The sequence below is a fragment of the Mastigoproctus giganteus genome, chromosome 6, assembly GCF_048544385.1.
Source record: "Mastigoproctus giganteus isolate SK-2022 chromosome 6, ASM4854438v1, whole genome shotgun sequence".
Taxonomy (NCBI): Eukaryota; Metazoa; Arthropoda; class Arachnida; order Uropygi; family Thelyphonidae; genus Mastigoproctus; species Mastigoproctus giganteus.
This window is the reverse complement of record NC_143580.1, coordinates 208,765,541-208,786,023: the sequence shown is the minus strand read 5'-3', so window position 1 is coordinate 208,786,023 and position 20,483 is coordinate 208,765,541. Positions and strand designations below refer to the sequence as shown.

Below are 20,483 nucleotides of genomic sequence, written 5' to 3'. Positions count from 1 at the left end.
CTGAAGGTAGCCACTTCTAGAGAGGTTTGTACTGGAATGTATTTTAATGGGATTTTTGTGTGTACCCGATGTGATATCCCTGCTTGTGCTGAGGAGGATTTTTCTGTCTTTTTCGAATATTATGCAATTTTTAATCTTGAAGTAATAATCTGCAGAGTTAAGTTCATCTCTTGAAAACAAATAGCTATGGGATCATACTGGAAAATTATATCATGGATACCATCAATATTCTTACACTAACCTCTGAAGTTCTGTTGAATGACATACTTCATTATTTAGTTTTGGTAGAAGATGGTTCTGTTTGTTTTTTATTAGTTGCTCGCTGCTTGCAACAGTATTATATTTAGTCCTTTGTCTTCTAGGAAAAATGGGCATCCAAATTTTTGCTATCTGCTGTATCTGCATTAATGTGAATAGGACATCAGTCTCCACGTTCTCTTGGCATGCAGATCAAGTACTATATCATCTTGTTGACATTATCCCTAGCCACACTACTTGGATGTTGTTTCACTCCAATGGTCTCCAAGTTGTGTGGTTTTTCATTTGCTTCATTGATTAAGGGGATTTCAGAAGAAAAATGTGATTGGAGTATCATTTGCTTTATCTATCACATGCGATTTAGCTGATGTTGATTTCAGAGTACCAATTGAGCCCATTCTACAACTGAGATGTCTAGTTGGATCAACACATCTGTTTGATATGCAACAGCTCTAACGATTGTGGGCAGTGGAGGCATATGTGTATTATGGCAGAGCTAACGTGGTTTTTTACCTCTTAGTACAACACTGTGTTCTTATTCTTGCATTTTTCGCATTATGGAAATATTGCAGTGTATTCTGTGGTTTTTGGATCTGCAGTTGGGAAATGTAGTTACATCTCTACATTGTTTGGAATGGCCAAATTTTTGGCATTTTTAATGTTAAGGAATTTGAGTTGTGTGGGTGACCATGAGAGTGTAAATATCTGGCTTTGATTGAGATTTTCCTGTTTGGAGTACTGAATGTCAGAACGACATTACTTGCTGGTACAAGTTTGTCATATTTCCAAATCTTAATTATTCTAACTTGTATTACTTTTTATTCCTGTAATTCCTTGACTATTTCCACTACATTTAATAGATCTCATTTTCTTATAACTCCCTTGGAAGAATTCGGTGTGGGGATGACCTGTACTAGAATTCCACTTAAGAAGGAAAGTTTTAATAATAGTTCTTAGCACCTTGGTTAAGTGGTTTTATGTTCTAAACATCTCTGGATGGTGAAATCAGAGAGCTTGCTCACAGGTTGGAATGACAAGAATAGTATTGGGAAAGCTGTAAATTCTAATTGATATAAATCTAAGTTCTTGTCCTTTCCACTCATAACCAGTTTCATGAGCATAATCACACTGAAAGCTTGATGATTCTAGTGGAAAAAATGTATCAACATCCATATTTGTTCCTTTCAGCCCTTGGAAAATTAAATTTCTACCAAGGTTTCTAGCCTTGCCATGAGGAGTTAAGGGAAATACTTTATTTATGGTTACAAAAAAAATCTATCATCAATTTTCTGAGTAGTTCACTGAAACATACAAAAGGCATTAACTTTACTCCCAAAAATGAAGTACTATATACACTGCCCTACCATTAATAACTGGAGACCTGCCTTTAGACAGGGGAGGGGGCTTTTATTATAACCCCAGGGGCTCACATATGGTGAGCATGGGCTTGGCACACCCAGGGTCCTTAGCTGGATATCATCATTCTTCTCTTTCTTGGTGATTCCTTTCTACTTTTGACTCTCTCTCTCTCTCTCTCTCTCTCTCTCTCTCTCTCTCTCTCTCTCTCTCTCTCTCTCTCTCTCTCAGGGTAATTTGGGATTTTTTTGGGTGGTGCAGCATAAACCTCAGGCTTCCTTGCACCATATAGCTAATAATAATAATAATAATAATAATAAATAATTATGTCGTTTAATATTTTGTGCTGAAACCTTTTGCTTTTATGATAGCCTTCAATCTTCGCTGCATACTCTCAACCAGCTTTTTATAGATGTCAGGTAATATGCTCCTCCACTCTGCCTTTAATGCAGCCACCAATTTGACCTTGTTCTTTGGGCGATCTCAATGTGCACATGCCGGACGATCGAATACATTCCAAAGATGCTCGATGGGGTCCAGATCAGAATTCTTAGCTGGCCAATTCAGCTTTTCCACACCCATGTCCTCAAACCACTCTGTTACAACCCAAGCAGTATTGCATGGCATGTTGTCGTGCTGATACGGGTATGGGCCTTCCCCAAAGTATTGCCATAATGTTGGAAGTGTATTATTGTCCAGGCTGTCCAGATATTGCACAGCATTCATGGTTTTGTTGATAACAACTAATGGGCCCAAGCCAAACCATGAAAAACAGCATACCACGACACTGCCTCCACCAAGCTTCATCGGTGGGAGGAATCAGGAAGGAACTGTTTCCATGGCAATCAACACACCCAGGAACGGCCACCAGATTGGTAGAATGGAAACCTCGACTCGTCTGTCCATAGGACTGTTTTCCACTGCTCTACAGTCCAGGATTCACACTCCTTACCCAATTCATCAGCATCTAGCATTTGTTTAGGTGATCAATGGCTTGTGAACAGCTGCACAACCATTGCAGCCAATATCATGGAGTGTCCTCCATATTGACATTAGTCCCAATACTCTCAAAGAAGGTGTGTGTGACTTGAGACAATGCCAATTTATGATTTGCGTGCAGTTCTTCACAGAATTCTCTTGTCCCATTCTGTTAGTTTCTCAGGGTTTACCAGGCCATTTTTTGGCAGATTCAGTCCCATTTCATGTGATATCACTAACTGTTGACCTAGGGATCCCCAAAGAGACTGATGTCTCATACAGAATGCTTGCTTTTGTAGCATCCTACTACCATTCCACGTTGGAAGTCTGTTGATTCTGTTGAACATGTCATCTTTTGCAACTGTCTGTTTGAAGCCCAGTGTGCATATTTATAGCAGGTTCAGTGATGTGTTGCATGCATAGGACCTGTTTCCCCTTCCAAGGAAGGGTGTCTGTATATTAATGGTAGGGTAGTGTATTTTTAAATTTAAAAAATTCTCCAATATCTAGAATTATATATGAAAAATAATTTCAAAATCAATGTCAAGAACTAATAAACCAACTTACTGCATGCCCATGCTTAGCAGCAAGATGTAATGGAGTAAATGACTTCCTGTTGGTGCGATCAATACCACCCAATCCAAATTTTTCAGTAGAAAGCAATGGACTGTTATCCTTTTTGCCATGATCTGTCAGAAAAATATTGTTATAAAAATAAATAAACAGAATTTACAAGAAATGTTCTTAGTCCAATAAAGTTTGTAATATATGTGTAAGATAGCCTCTGTTTTTTAAAAATTAACTTGCCTTACATGTCAAGTGTAAAAACATATCAAAGTAAACAAATTGGGGAGGGGGGAGATAGTTGAGCTATGAATTGCTAAACAATTTGCAACATGTACCCAAATTGTAATTGCAATTGCAATTTGAGTGCATGATCACAAAAGTTGAAAATGATCATAAAAGTTCAACTGATTTTGACAATACACAGGCACTCAGGGCAAGGAATGGTTTGAAGGTTACTAAAAATATGTGTGGCACCTTCATTACCTAGTAGCATTTCCTTACTATGCAGCTATTATATTTTCAAAGCTTTTTATAGCAGCCCTCTTTTTAATGTCCCAACACATTATAAGGTCTTATGTGATTGGTCCCAGCAAATTTTTAATTAACCTAATGCTATTTTACATTCAGAATAATAACAATGAAAATAAAAGGATTTCTCTATAATAAAGACGACCATAAATTTCTACATCTTGAACTGAATATTTACTTTTTTCGTACAATATTAGTACAGTAAACCCCCGCTATTCGCAGGGGTTACGTTCCTGAGAAATGTCGCGAATAACGAAAACGCGAATACTGAGTTATGGCTCCCATAGTAATAAAGGGGTTCCGTTCCAAAGTATAAAATATATAAGAAAAACTAGTGTAAAATTTTGTCTATGTATGTATTATATGTACCTTCATAATGTGACTATGTACATAGACAGTACGTAGTGAAATGCAAGCATAAGGCATCAAAATGGAAATAAGAAACAATTTAATATTAAATGTAATATTTATTAGAAATTTCAAACAAATCTTTCAAACCAGTGCCCTTGCTAGCTAGAAAACTTATCCCGCCAGTGCTATCACCAGTTTCGCTTAAGTGTTGATAAAAGAGTTTTGCCTTTTCACGAATGATGAGTGAACTTAACGGAATTTTATTTTGAGTTCAGTCTTCTATCCACAGATTTAAAGCTTTTTCCTTTTTTTCTAATTTAACATCATGAGTTACAGAGCAAATTTTTGAAGCAATTAGCGCGTTTTCACGGACACTACAGTGGATTTTTTCTTCCGATTTCTTGATTGATCGTACCGTTGACTCATTGATTTTATGTTTTGCCACTGAGGAGACACTTTCACCATTAGAAATTTTATCTAATAACTCAATTTTATTCGCTAATGTCATCACCTTCTTTGATCTTTTCACATTTTCCTTGTTATACGTAGCCATATTTTTGTACGGATTAGAAAGAACTTGTCCACAATAAAGTCACTCTTCCGTTAACACGCTCGAAAAAGCCTCTTTTACAATTCAAAACGGTAGATTTATCATTTTTGTAAGCATATCAATTTTATAAATTGATAAATTTATTCAATTTATAAGCATATAAATTAAAAGCAAACGACGAAACCTTCCATGACAAGTGCATAACACATACTGAACAAGGATTAGCGAGAAACATCCACGCTCGCGATTTTGTCACCCCTCTCCCACCACCCACTGAGCGCTGTTTTGACTGGGAAAGATAATTCTAGCCACGCCCATTTTTTTTATGGCGGAAAATATTCACAGCGCTTTAAAATTCACATTTTTTTAGGCTTCATTTTATATCAAATTGGCGATCGCGAATACGCGAAACCGCGAATACAGATACCACGAATAGCGGGGATTTACTGTATTTAAAAATGACAGAACGCTTCAAATAAATTGAAGTAACTGATGGGCTTGTAGGCTGACAGTCAGAAATCATTTGTTAAGCTTTCCCATGCTCTTTTCTTGCAGTGCAGTAATAAAATTAACACTGGCTAGAAGTGATCTCCAACTGCTTCGAGCATGCTGGATTTATCACCTTGAATGATGCAATATATAAAGTTCTGCATGCTTCTTCTTCTTCTTCCTCTATTATTTTCAAAAAACAGTCCAATAATAGAGAAAAAATATTTGAGCACATACATTGTCACCTAAACTTACAGGAAACCTTAAGCTTCAAAGATTACGCAGAAGTGTATTCGGACACAGTGTTTCAGGATATACACGAATGAAGAGGAACTCATTGCAGACATAATAGAATCTTCTGAAATTTGTAGTGATGGAGATGAGGAACCTGCTTTCGTGGAACAAGAAGTTTCAGTGAAAGATGCTTGTCAAGGATTAGAACTTTATGCTGGTATTTTCCAAGCACAGCTCACTGTGAAATGGAAATAACCACTATCATGCAACTTTTTATAATCCTCTTTTAAAAAATGCTCTACCATTCAAACAGCATATTTTAAAGTATGAAACAATTCTCTTGTTAGGTATGTAGCCTATGCAGAGAAATTTACAATTTAATTGTAACCATACTACTGCACTCTACAATAAATGAAATTTACACAATCATGATTTTCTTGTTTAACACTGTAGTACATATTAAAAATAAGATTATACTATAATGTATTAGTAGAATTACATCAAATGTTCAAACTTTTGTTTTGTTGCTGATTTTATGAACTATCGATATACCATCCTTCTGGCATAACGATAGTTTTTTTTTTTTCCATTCCCCTGGGGGATCGTTATATAGAGCTTCAACTGTATTAACAATGCATATATAAACCTGGCAGCAATAAAACTTAGATAAAGATGATTAAAAAAAGTACTAATAAAGATGAGAGCGCCAATACCAAGCCACACAAGGAGATATGGTGCCAGTGCTCAAGTTAAATAGAATACCTAACAATAAAATTCTAGATAGAGAGAGAACATGATGGTAATCTATATCCAATGCTTTTGATGGCTTATCCATATCCACCTACTGATAAAAAGTGTAAAATATGAAATTATTTAAAAATGCATGACATTTCTACTGCTCTAATTGCCACTGTCATCACTCATGATACTAATACAAATGGACATCTATTCTGCTAACATATAGGTTATGTTATAGGTTAGTGTAAGTGCATCAGATGAATTTGGTAGCCATCTACCAAAGTTATTAAATTGGTATCATTTTAATTATATCTTATATTGTGAATACCTTCACAATGAGTTGCATGATATTGAACTACCTCAAATAAGTAACGCTTATTCGAGGAAGTGCAAGACTTGATTGATTAATTAACTAATGTAACTTAATTCATTAGCTAATGTTAATGTTCTGGAGAAAACTAATGTTGCTTATTCTCAGTGTATACACTACCCAGAAGGTACAGTTAAGAGGCTTATTTATTGGCCTCTCTTCGGTGGGTTGGCAGGTACCCTGGTGTTGCAATAGTGACAACTCAGTTATGAAGTTTAACTCCACAATATGAGAGATGCCTGATGGTGTACAATAGTCTAGGCTAATAGCATTTAAGGGCAAAAGCCTCAAACTATGTGTAGTATGACTAATGTACAGGTTAGTGCACATAGTTTGAGGTTTTTGTCCTTAAATGCTATTAGTCTAAACTATTGTACACCAACAGGCATCTCTCATATTATGGAATTATTCTTCATAGCTGAGTTGTCACTTTGCTACAACAGAGTACCTGCCAACCCACCGAAGAGAGGCCAATAAGCCTCAAAGCAGTGCCATCTCGGTGATGGTGGGATCCGCTGAGAATAAGTAACATTAGTCTTCTCCACTGGTGAAGCTTTAGTTATTCGAGATAGTATATTATCATGGCAACTCATTGTGAAGGTATTCACAATATGAGATATTAATTAAAACGATGCCAATTTAACAATTTTTGGTAGATGGCTCTGAATAAATATGATGCACTTTCACTAACCTTTACGTTAGTCATACTACCACGTAGCTTGAGGCTTTTACCCTTAAATGCTATCAGTCTATCTATTCTGCTCAAATATATCATTCTTATGAAAGGCAGCACAGATCCACCTTTGCTCTCATGTCTGAGGGCTGATGTGGATACCTCCCCACCCAATGAATGTTTCTATGTTTAGACGCAGTGTTTTTTTTTTAATTTTTTTTTAATCATATGAAATGATCCATCGCCCCTGATTGTAGAGCACTCTCTCTCATATTTGCCAGTTTCCTAGGTGAGAACTACTGACCTCATTACGGTCTCCATCCGTGTCCTATTACTGCCTTACAGCAGTTTCTCTCACTGCAAAGAACCAATAATTATGGATCTTGGCAGCATGCTGATACGCCTGCTTAGTCCAATGTGATGTGGAATCATAAAAATGTAACTTTTTCTAAAGCATTCTTCTATACAATCTAATAAACAAGGCAAAAATTTTGATTATAAAACAAGAGCCTCTGCTGACCTCAGAATCACATGGAAGTTGATTAACAATGTTTGTTTTAGAGAGTGTTCTAATTTTATGTTTGTATCACAAATTGGCTTTGTTTATGCAAAACAAAATTCTAATTAATTAGTGCAAATTTTCAGGAAAATGCATAACTTGGTGGTTGCACATATGTTAGTGGCAATGGGACAAAAACAGGATCATACACTTTGCATTAACCATACAAAATAACATAATTCTCAGGTTAACAGCAATGCTGAAAATCTTCCTTTTTATTGAGATTTAATTTATAGGAGATAAAAACACAAATTAACCAAAATTCATAATAAATGAATATCTTTACATAGAAAATGCTATCAACAGTAACTTTTAGTGACAATAATTGTTAGTTAAAGAATAATTTTATAATACCACACATTTTCCATTATATGCCAGCAACTGTAGATGTCCTTTAAACAATCCTCCTACACATTAATCAACAAATTTACCACAAGTGTTGGTAACGTTTTGGTAAAAAAATGTGCAACTTTTGAAATGTTTGCTGAACTATCTGGAACAGAACATGATCTAGCCAAGGAGGGTGTCAGTGTGTGTGCCAGGTGCAGAGAGTGTCTAGAAATTAGGCAACAACTCAGTGTTCTAATGGGAGTCTATGAAAGTTTGAGGTGTAGGGTAGATATCCTCAAAGAAATTAATAAGAGTGGCCAGTCAAGCTCTCAGCTGCCAAACTCAACGCCAGAGCTCACTGCTGGGCATCAGAAAACACAGTGGCAATCTCCAAGGCAGAATGCACTGGTCCCACAGGAGTTAGTTATTCTCGGTGACTCTATTGTCATGGGAGACGGAGAATGTATTATGTAAAAAAGATAGATGGAATAGGACCAGGGTAAGTCTGCCAGGGACAAAAGTTGATGACGTGAAGCATATATCATCTCATCTTTTAAGGGGACAAAGGGTGATATTGTTGTACACGTTGGCACCAATGACATTAAGAGTAGGACATCTGCAGATTTACTTAACAAGTACAGGTCAATGTTGCAAAAAAGTCGTGAATTAGGGTTAAATTTAAAAGTGTCTGCAATTCTGCCCAGACACGATAGGAGAGAGTACAGGTTGAGAGCCATGGCAATCAATTCGGCCATAAAGGGAATGTGCAAGACTCAACTCATAGAATTTTTTTCCAGCCCGGTCTGTGCTTGTTAACAGGAGAGACTGCTTCTATAGGATGGGATACACTTAAACAGAAAGAGTGCGAGAATATTTGCTGATGCTATCGAGACAGTGTTAGGTGGGTCAGAAAACTGCTAGATTGGGGAGATTTACAGACTAAAAGATTAAAAGTAGCCGCAGGCAGAGGTGAAGGTGATTCCTGCACTACTTCTATTAGAATAAGCAGCGGCCTGGAGCGATACGTGCTAGAGTTTCAGAGACTGATGGCAGTCAACGTAAAACAGGTGGGTATATGGGATGTGTTAGAGTAACTAAGAATAGGAATTGGTGCATGTATACCAATGGTAGAAGTATAGTAAATAAATTTGATGAATTTGAAGTGTTGGTCAAGACATCAAAAGCAGATACTGTTGGGATATCAGAGACGTGGAGTCACACAGATAATAGGAATGCGGAATTGTAATGAGGAGTACAATGTGTACAGAAAGAATAGACAGGATAGAAGGAAGGAGGTGTTATGCTGTTAATTAAGAAAAACATAAAAACAAAAGATGTGCATCCAGTTGATATAGAGGAAAAGTGCACTGTTGAGTCAGTTTGGTGTGACATAAGCACTGTGAAAGCAAAAGCAAGAGTAGGAGTGTGTTCTAGGCCTAATGACTCGAACGAGTACAATGAACAATTGTACAGAGAAATAGAGTGGACCAGTAAATCAGAATGTCTTATAATGGGGGATTTTCACTTCCCAGATATTAACTGCAACTTGTGGGTTGGTCACTCACACAATAGTAAGACTTTTGTGGATTTATTGGATGATTGTTTTCTGCAGCAGCATGTTCAAGAGGCAACCAGAGAGGGAAATACTCTTCATCTAGTTATCAGCAGTGATCATTCATGTATTAAGAATTTGCAGATAAAGGAACCACTAGGTGGCAGTGATCACAGTGTACTGATGTGGGATTTACTTAAAGATATAATTACCATCAGTGGTAAAAGAAAGTGTTTTTGCTTCCATAAAGGTGACAACAGTTGTCTCAGACAGTTTTTATATTCTGTACAGTGGGATCAACTGATGATGTTACCTACAGCAAATTCTAAGTGGGAAGCATTTAAGGAATTAATCATGGAAGCTACTAAAATATTCATACCTATTAAGCAATATAGTTCAAGGTTTAGGCTTAAATGGTTGTCAAATGAACTAATGAGACGCGTGGCAGAGAATCAAATTTGCATGGGATGCATATAAATTATCAGGCGACACAGAAGCCTATGGCAGATATAAGCTAATCTGTAATCAAGTCACAAAGCAGGTTAGGCAGGCGAATGCGATTACGAAAAATCTTTGGCAAAGGATGCTAAGAAAAACAGCAGGGATTTCTTCCCTTATATAAACTCTAAAAGGAAGGGGATGAATCCCATTGGTCAACTTGATATCGATGGTTCGACTGTTGATGGTACTGCTCAGATAGCAAACAAACTGAATGGGTATTTTGAATCAACATTCACACATGAGGAATTATGAAGGTTTGAAAATGCCAGAAGGTTATCAAATTGTAGCAGGGTGCTTAATGATTTTTTAATAACTGAGAACAAAGAGGTGGAGAAACTGTTGAAGTTAAACATAAGAAAGGCACTTTCGGTGGATGGGATCTATCCGGTTATATTAAAGGAGGCGGCAAAGCAAGTAAGCAAACCCTTAGCCATAATTATGAGAGCATCCTTGGATTCAGAGGGGAGCATCCTTGGATACATTTGTACATCTCCAGTCCCAACGGACTGGAGATGTACAAATGTATCCCCAATTCACAAAGGGGGATCGAAGGGTGATGCGAGTAATTACACAACTGTTAGTTTAACTTCTGTTTCAGGTAAAATAATGGAGTCACAGTATGCCAGGGCAGGTCATGGGGTTTTGTCAATGATATACACTAATTTTGCTAACAGAAAGTCTTGTCTGACAAATTTGATAGGATATTATGATGTGGTTACAAAGGAACTGGATGCAAAAAATAATTTTGATATCATATACTTGGATGGTAGGAAAGCTTTTGACACTGTTGCGCATGGAAGACTACTGTACAAATTGGAGCAGAATGGTATTGAGGGTAAGTTGCTACAATGGATAAAAGGATGGTTGAGTGGAAGAAGACAGAGGGTGGTAATCAATGTGTGCTGCTCTTCATGGACTAATGTTATTAGTGGAGTCCCACAGGGTTCGGTTCCTAAAATAACAAACAAATCCCACAGGGTTTGTTTGTTATTTTAGGAGCATTAGCAACTAAGGCCATATTGCTCCGGGAATATGCAATGGTAATTCCCTTGACCTTTCCGCATCCTCCGCATTTGGTGGTGACGGGCTCGAACCCCGGTCTAATCAAGAAGCGTGTGCTACGCACTGTTGCTGCTCCTTCCCACCTGGCTACAGAGGCACCACAAAGGTTCAGTTTTGGGTCCACTGTTGTTTTGTATATTTATCAATGATACTGATGAAGGTATATCTGGCTTAGTGTCAAAGTTTGCAGATGATACAAAGGTTGGCAGGGTTGTTAATGACAATAATGGCAGTGTGCTACTGCAACAGATCTAGAAAATTTGGGCAGATGGGCTGAGAAGTGGAAACTGAAGTTTGACATTGACAAATGCAAAGTACTCCATATGGGTAGAAGTAACCGCAGAGTAACATACCAACTCAGTGGTACTACACTTAAGGTGGTAGAAAATGAAAAAGACCTGGGAGTAATTGTGCAGTCATATGTAAAGTTTTCTCAGTAATGCAGACAGTATGCCAGGGCAGGTCATGGGGTTTTGTCAATGATATACACTAATTTTGCTAGCAGGGAAAAGGATGTGATTGTCCCTCTGTATAAGGCAATGGTCAGGCCATGTCTTGAGTACTGTGTACAGGTCTGGAGGCCTCATTTTTGGAAGGATGTAGATTTGCTTGAGCGTGTACAGAGAAGGGCAACAAGGTTGGTGAGGGGAATGAAGGGATCCTCTTACCAAGAGATGCTTTAAGTTCTGCAAACTAGTGGGAATGGTATACCATACCCGCTACAATGGGTTGGCACACCCAGGGTCCTGAGCTGAATATCATCACACTCTCACTGTCACTCTCTCTCTCTCTCTCTCTCTCTCTCTCTCTCTCTCTCTCTCTCTCTCTCTCTCTCTCTCTCAGGGTAATTCAGATTTTTTTTTTGGCTGGTGCAGCATAAGCCTCAGGCTTATGCTGCACCATATGCTAATAATAATAATAATAATAGTGTAACTTCAATAAACCTTACATTGTGCAATATATAATAAAAAATGGGTGCTACTATACCATGCGGTCTAATGCATCTACTGGCCACTATAGTGTGAGAATGCACTATAGCGTGCTAGCTACCTGCACTAATGCGTGAGAATACTACCGACTACCGACACTAAAAATATGATATATGAAAAATATGAATCGGTTAAAAATACAAAATTATGTGCTAAACAAGTTTTAATAAAGACTAAATAATAGCTTTAATGATATCCTTTAGGTAAAAAAAAGGTAAACTGCAGCCATTATCAATTCACTCCGGGATGGAAGCCTCCTCAACAATTCACGCTGAGAGAATTGGACCATAATCTTCCATGCTGTCAAGCGCGGGTTGGCAGATCGACCGTATTTAGCAGTCACGGGCTTGAACCCCAGTCTACTCAAAGAGCGTGTACTATTGCACTCCCGCTCCTGACCACTCGGCTACGGAGGCCTTATATCTTTTATGCAGTATACACAAACTGGTTAAATAGTACATTTAAATTAATGACATACTTTTTAACGATATACACTTTGAATATCATTTAAAAATGACACAAATAAATCATCTACATATTTTCTTAGCACTTTCCAGCAAAAGTGATCAACATGAGATTGAAAAAGGCTTATTGTTAATGCTTCTCACTTTCTTTAGAATACATGTTTTGGAATCCAACTAGGACCATCCAATCACTTGCATGTTTGCTCACCAGATCCGCATAATTTTCTTGATGGTTCACCTTAAAATTGCAGTATCCCGTGACATTTAGACTGCTATACACAGGCCATTCATCGGAATGAATCACTGAACCAGATTCACATTCCCATTCAATGATGGGGATCAAGATGCCTCTGTCATGCCGTTGCACATAAAAATACTGACAATCAGGGCCTTGCTTGAGACCAAAAACCCAAGGCTCATCAATTCTTGATTGTTTATTGTTTTGTTCAACTGCATTACTATCTTCGGAGAGAAGCTTGGTCACCATTAAGCATGCTCTGTGCCAACCATCTTACCTCGTGCATTGTAAGAAAAAGTCACTCCACACACTTCTGTACACGTTATACCAGTCAGTTATAGAGTGCCATGTCCATTGGTATTTCCAATACGAAAAAGAACACCAGTTCTAAAATTTTGAAGAAACTCAGATTGCAGTGTAATTTGTTGTTCACGTCTGTATAATGGAAGAATGCATTGCCTTTCAGAACAGATCATGAAATTTGGCACAATTTTACGCAGACAATGAAGTATAGGCCTATATTCTCCACCTCTGCCACGTTTTTTTTTTTTTTTTTTCCTCTTGTATGATGCTACCACATCAATGATGAAGCCCAACATTTTGGGGTACGTCCAGAAGATGGTGATCACAGTGAAATGCAACTGAAGTGCCTTCTGTCAAGATGGCACTTCTGTAGAAATCTTTCAACAGAATTCCAGAGGGCAAAATTTTTAGACTTCTATTCTTGAACTTCAGGTTTCTTATTTTTAGCTGAAAGGAGACCACACATTATAGTGTAAATGTCGCATCAAAAATCATTCAGCACATAACTTTGTGTTTTTATCATTACTGCACTACATAAATTAGAGTAGCTAATATGTAAGCTAATATTTAGTCTTTATTAAAAATCATATAGCCCATAATTTTGTGTTTTTTATCACATTCATATTTTTCGTATTTATTCATATATCATATTTTGTGCATCACACTCTAGCATCCAGTTGATGCTGTAGACTGCACGCTACAGTAGCACCAAAAAATGTATAATAAAAAAATTTTCTCATTTCCAGTTCCTTCATCCATTTTTTACTATACAGTAAACCCCCGCTATTCGCGGGTGTTACGTTCCTGAGAAATGTCGCGAATACCGAAAACGCGAATACTGAGTTATGGCTCCCATAGTAATAAAGGGGTTCCGTTCCAAAGTATGAATTTTATAAGAAAAACTAGTCTAAAATTTTGTCTATTTATGTATTATATGTACCTTCATAATATGGCTATGTACATAGACAGTACATAGTGAAATACAAGCATATGGCATCGAAATGAAAATAAGAAACAATTTAATATTAAATGTAATATTTATTAGAAATTTCAAACAAATCTTTCAAACCAGCGCCTTTGCTAGCAAAAAAAAATTTATCCCGCCAGTGCTATCACCAGTTTCGCTAAAGTGTTGATAAAGGAGTTTTGCCTTTTCACGAATGATGAGTGAACTTAACAGAATTTTATTTTGAGTTCGGTCTTCTATCCACAGATTTAAAGCGTTTTCCATTTTTTTCTAATTTAACATCACGAGTTACAGAACAAATTTTTGAAGCAATTAGCGCGTTTTCCCGGACACTACGGCAGATTTTTTTCTTCCGATTTTTTGATTGATCATACCGTTGACTCATTGATTTTATAATGTTTTGCCAGTGAGGAGACACTTTCACCATTAGAAATTTTGTCTAATAACTCAATTTTATTCGCTAATGTCATCACCTTCTTTGATATTTTCACATTTCCCTTGTTATTCGTAGCCATATTTTTGTACGGGTTAGAAAGAACTTGTCCACAATAAAGTCACTTTCTTCCATTAACACAGTCGAAAAAGTCTGTTTTACACTGCAAAATGGTAGATTTATCACTTTTGTAAGAATATCAATTTATAAATTGATAAATTTATTCAATTTATAAGCATATAAATTAAAAGCAAACGACAAAACCTTCCATGACAAGCGCATAACACATACTGAACAAGGATTAACGAAAAACATCCACGCTCGCGATTTTGTCACCCCTCTCCCCCCACCCACTGAGCGCTGTTTTGACCGGGAAAGATAATTTTAGCCACGCCCATGTTTTTTATGGCAGATAATATTAACGGCACTTTAAAATTCACATTTTTTTTAGGTTTCATTTTATATTAAATCAGCGATCGCGAATACGCAAAACCGCAAATACAGATACCGCGAATAGCAGGGGTTTACTGTATTTGATAATAGAGAGCTATTAAATGCTCGATAATTCCTATATTCTATTATATTATGAAACAACAGGGATTACCTTTATTTTAGATAAGGAAGCTTCTTTTCCAACCAACTCTCCTGGTCCAACTCACTAATAATTCTTGGGGAAGGCGATATCAACTTTGCAAAACACGTCGGACACTGTCAGAACCGTAGTGTTCAGACCGTACGATCTCAATAATGAGTGCTCAAGACTTCTGTCTTCGAACACCATACCTCTGGCAGCAAGGAAACCATTACGTGGATTGACATAAAATTAGATTTTTGAAAGTCTAAACGTTTAATAAATATGGCCCAATTATTTCTTTTGGTCCTGTAGCTTGACTTTAGAGTTAAATTTAGGGGTCTAAAAAAGTTTAATGGATATGGGTGGGGGGGGGGATTATTCTCTACATTAGAGAATAAAATAGATTCCTAATTTAATAAAAGCAAATTTCCTACAGCTTTGTATATTATACCTAATAATGACTGCAACTTAAATGATTTGATCAGAAGTTAAATCTTCTAAACTCCACATAGTTACTGCTCGTGGAACAAAAACAGCAGCACTAAACAGAACTCCAGACCCCCTGACAATTGCTTGAAAGGTGCATTTGTGACTTTATTGGGTGGCTGAGGAGTTACCAGTCATTCTCTTGGCAAATATAGACTTGTTAAAAAAAAAAATCACATACAAAAAACCTGCCAATTTTAAAAGTAACTACTTGTATATATGAAGGTGACAAAGAATAAAATACTCACCTGATAAGCAATGTTTAAGAAGAAGATCAACATTATGAGGCCGGCCAGCAGTACAAGCAACGTGAAGTGGGCTATTGCCTTCATTATCAATTTCATCAGGAGAAACACCCCTACAAATAACATAAATTTTTTAAGAGATTAATTTCAGGTTAACATGCTGACAAGTTCATAAAACCAGAATACAATTCGGGAAGGGGGGAAGACTTAGAAAACATGGTAAACATGATGTAAACTAATGAAAGAGGAAAAAATATATTCACATTTAATCTTTTCTAAAATGAATGGATAAACTAACATTTTAATCTTTTCTAAAATGAAGGAATAAAAACATATATAACATATTTAACCCAAGCACGGTACTAAGTACTATAGGTTCTAATACCTCTCGTGTTTGGGGTTCTCATAAAAAAAAAAAAAAAAAAAATATATATATATCATACTTTTATTAGATGCAATCATGGGTGCAGTTGAATCAGAACACATTGAAGCATCATCTTGGAACTTTAAGGAGGAAGGATATGCAGCACTGCCACTTTTATTTTCTTTAAGAAAAGGTAGCAGCAGCTTTAGTTCATTACTGCAATTTCTTCCTTCGATTTTTAATGTAAGCACAATGACAGATTTAAGATGATCATAAGTAAAGGAAACTGTCAATCTTGTCATGTGGAGAAACTTGAAATTTTGCTCATTTATATAGATCATGGCAAGTAAAATTTCTAGGCAAAATTTTAGCTGTTAATACCAATTTAAAGTAGTAAAAAAATTAACAAATTTGACTTTCTGTTGGTTTTTTACAAAGTGAAAATTCTTTTTTTTTGCTAGGCACAAAGTGCAATACTTTGTGCTTCTTTTATTCAACTGAAATTGCACAGTGCTCTCACTTAAAGAGTTCATTCAGACCTTACCTTTGAACTTTGCTGGCAGTTCATAACATGCAGCTCATGTTAGTTCATACATTCATAGCACGTATGACGAACAGGTCATACGTGTTATGAATGTCTGAACTGACATGAGCTTTGGCTTGTATGTTGTGGTCTCTGTACATACACTTCTTTCATGAGATGCAGAACACTTACAGTAGTCACATGTCAAGAATAGCAAAAATATGTATGTAATTCATGATCACAGATCTAAACATGAGTCAATAAAAAGCAGTTGTAAGCAAAGAGTACAGCCTCTGACAGTTATCTTTTTTTCCAATTTAAATTCCTTTGCCCCATTACTCCTCACATAATAGGACAAAGGCAGGTGAGAGGCTGCTTATCCACAGAAAATTATAATTGAAGCTTTACAACATGCCACTCATAAAAATTCAAATCAACATCTCCCCCCCCCCCAATGCTTTCAGCCAGTGTTCACAGATAATGCACAAGTTTTTCTTTGAAATGATGTACAAATGAGCAAATTTTTTTGTTTGCCATATGCTACTGTTGTTGTTTTAGTTTATTGGCAAATGGGCCAAATTGTGCTATCCATTATTTAAAACTGTTAATCAAAAACGATGGTTGGATATCACCATATAGGGGATGCATTTCAAGTATCACAATAATTCAAGATTAGTGTGATTTCAAGTCTAGAAAAAGTCAAGATTATCATAAATAATTCATATTCATAATCCTGTTTTCAAATATCAGAATAAATCATCAAGACTAGCATGATTCTTCCAGAACTATTAAATATGATACAAGAATGTGTCCGATTTAACAGTTCACAATAGGAGGGCTTTCTCCCATAAAAATATGGAAAAGACCAATACAGAGTCTTGCCAACACTGTACCTTCCAGTATGTTGCACCTGTAGCTTAATTCCAATATTTTTTGTTCATTTTTAATTTATTATTATTATTAAATTACAAGTTTATTATTAAACTTGTTATAACTGAGGCCAGTGGGCTCTGCATACAGCTTGTGGCACCTCCGTAGCCAGGTGGGAAGGAGAAGCAGTGCGTAGCACACGCTTCTTGATTAGACCGGGGTTCGACCCTTCACCACCAAATACGGAGAATGCGGAAAGGTCAGGGAATGACCACCACATATTTCCGGAGCAATATGGCCTTAGTTGCTAATGCTCCTAAAAACCTAACATAACAACAGCATATAGCTTGTATAAGATTTTTGAAGTCTGCATAGGGTGCTGGAACAAACTGTGAGGCAACATCACAGTAATGTTTTGAGGCAAGATCCACTTTTTTCCACAGATATGCCAGAAAGGGGCCTGGGATCCTGCAGAATGTTACAGTCTGATTGGATTCACTGCAAAAGATTAACTGTGAGCAGATGGCTTTGAGTATAGGGTGCGAAGAGAAGAAATTATTTCTTATGGCAGTGACTGCACTAAGAGAGTCTTACAAGTCAAAGCAGAAGAGACAAACAGATCAGCAACCCAAACCAGAAATAATTTAATGACACTGCGTTCAAAAATGAAAATACCACTTGTTACTGGTAATGAGGCAGGAATGGTAAAAGAAGGAAAGTGCTGTTGCAGTCAAATGTTAGTTTTTGAATCGCCAGTGCAAATTTCACAAGCCTGGGAGTTCACTATTTAGTAATCTGCACAAAACCATATAATGTTCTAAGGACGCACAACACTCTTTCACTAGTGCTTAAAGTGGTTATCACAATATGTAACAATAAGTTCGAAAGTTGAATTTGGTAACACTGTAAACTGAAACACAACAAGGTGCAAGCTAGAAGTTTCAGGACTGGAAGAATAAAATTAATTTAGACTTGTGCTGATTACGTTAGCCCCCCCCCCAACCCAAACACAAGAGGTATTAGAACCTATATTACCTAGTACATGGTTTGGAGGTTGAGAAGACAAAAGAAGATAATTGTTGGCATTAGACTTGAACTTCTGTAGACTATAATTTTCAGAAAATACGTATGAAGGAAGATTATTCTAGAAAACGGCAGCTGAATGAATAAACGGAGAAGATAAAAAGTTGGTTCTGTGAGCTTGAAGATAAACAGTAAATGGACAGTGGCTGGGGGCAACACATGTTCAGACTGTTTTGAAAGAGAGAGTGGGAATTATAGAAGTCAATTCAGAAGAACAGGACCCATGGAAGTATCTGTAGAAGAGGCATGCAGCAGACACAGTACGTCTATGAGAAAGCGAGTGGAGAGACTCGGTTAGAGATGAATCAATAATTAACCTAACTTCCCTCTTCTGAATGGAATCAAGAAACCTGAGTGAGGTTTTGGGGACACCACCCAAGATGTGGGAACAATATATACCATGGTAAGGCAGATTTGCAATTTGTACAGAGTGAACAGCTGTTTGGAAGAACAGTAACGCCGACAGCGAAAGATAAAATCAAGTTTTTTAGATGCAGAGGAAGCAATATTTGAAATGTGCTTGTGCCAAGAGAGATTAGAAGTCAGGGTAAACCCCAAAAGAGATATATCAACTTGCCTATAAATCGGAGTGTCACCAAAGATAAGCATAGGAGCAGAAGAAACCTTTTTGCGAGATATAAGACAAGACTGAGTTTTAGGACTGAAATGAACTAAGTTGTCTTTGCCCCACTGGAGATCGGCATTAAGGAATTGGTAGCGGATATTCTTGAAGTTGAAGCTGAATGAGCAGGGCAAGGTTTCTCAAAATGGAAAGTGGAATGCAATGTGCTATCAACAGCAAAACTACGGATAGGATTTCCAGTAAATGGAAGAAGGTCATTAATATACAAGAGGAAAAGAGTGGGGGAAAGAAATGAACATGAGTCATTTCTTTCCCCCACTCAAGCATTAGTGGAGAAGTTAGAAGACAGAAAGCGATCTACCATCACCCTCAGTGAGCAGTCAGAGATAATAATAATAATTTATTTATCCCTATTTTATGTTACACTTTTTTGGGAGATAACAGCAAAAAGGGGGGGGAGAACACATAAGCTAATGGCTTTTTAGGGGGTGTTCCCTTAAAAAATTATGAATATACAAACATACAATTGAAAAATGTACAGTTTTGAAATTATACAAGTAATGTTCAACAGGAAAAGACATAAATAAATAGGAGTTTTTTTGTACATTTCTTTACAGAAGACTTCAAAAAGCATCACTACTTATAACATTATTGTGAACATTTTTACAATTAAATGAGGAAAGAAAATAAAAATGATGTGATACATGCACAGAAATTTACAAACTATTTGCCAACTGCCTCCTTTAACATTTGTACATTATTGCCAAGTTGGTGTTTTTAAAATCCAGGAGTTGAGTGGAAGTTAATTTGAATCAGACATCCCTGGTGATGTGAAAATAAAAATGATGAGATACATGCACAGAAATTTACAAACTATTTGCCAACTGCCTCCTTTAACATTTGTACATTATTGCCATGTTGGTGTTTTTAAAATCCAGGAGTTGAGTGGAAGGTAATTTGAATCAGACATCCCTGGTGATGTGTTCAATTAGTAGTTTCTTGAATTGATTTAGTGAAGTGAAATTTTTGATTTTTGCAGGAAGTTTGTTCCAGGTTTTAGCACCTCTGTATTTTATATTTTTCTGATCTATGGCTTTTCTGAAAAGCGGAATCTTCTGGTTGGCTTCATTTCTTAGACTGTACGATATTTCTTCTTTGTCTGTGGTTACGTAAAAGGATCTGAAGAGAGGGGTAAAGTCTGCTGTCTTCATAGCACTGTAAACAAGGATCGCCTCGGCATTCTGCAATAACTGGTAGATGCTTAA

The 20,483-nt window shown here is 36.8% G+C and overlaps 1 protein-coding gene across 4 annotated transcripts in view; it reads right to left on the bottom strand.

Annotated features, from left to right (window-relative positions):
- The window catches only part of LOC150084913 (poly [ADP-ribose] polymerase tankyrase-like), a 1,170,388-nt gene that overhangs the window by 702,394 nt on the left and 447,511 nt on the right, over positions 1–20,483 (bottom strand). For all 4 annotated transcript variants that reach the window (XM_090376702.1, XM_090376704.1, XM_090376701.1 and 1 more), the window contains 2 exons: positions 15,799–15,908; positions 3,160–3,281 (listed from right to left, as the gene is read on the bottom strand). In XM_090376702.1, the coding sequence (XP_090232828.1) occupies positions 3,160–3,281; positions 15,799–15,908 (232 nt within the window). The remainder of the gene's footprint in view (positions 1–3,159; positions 3,282–15,798; positions 15,909–20,483) is intronic.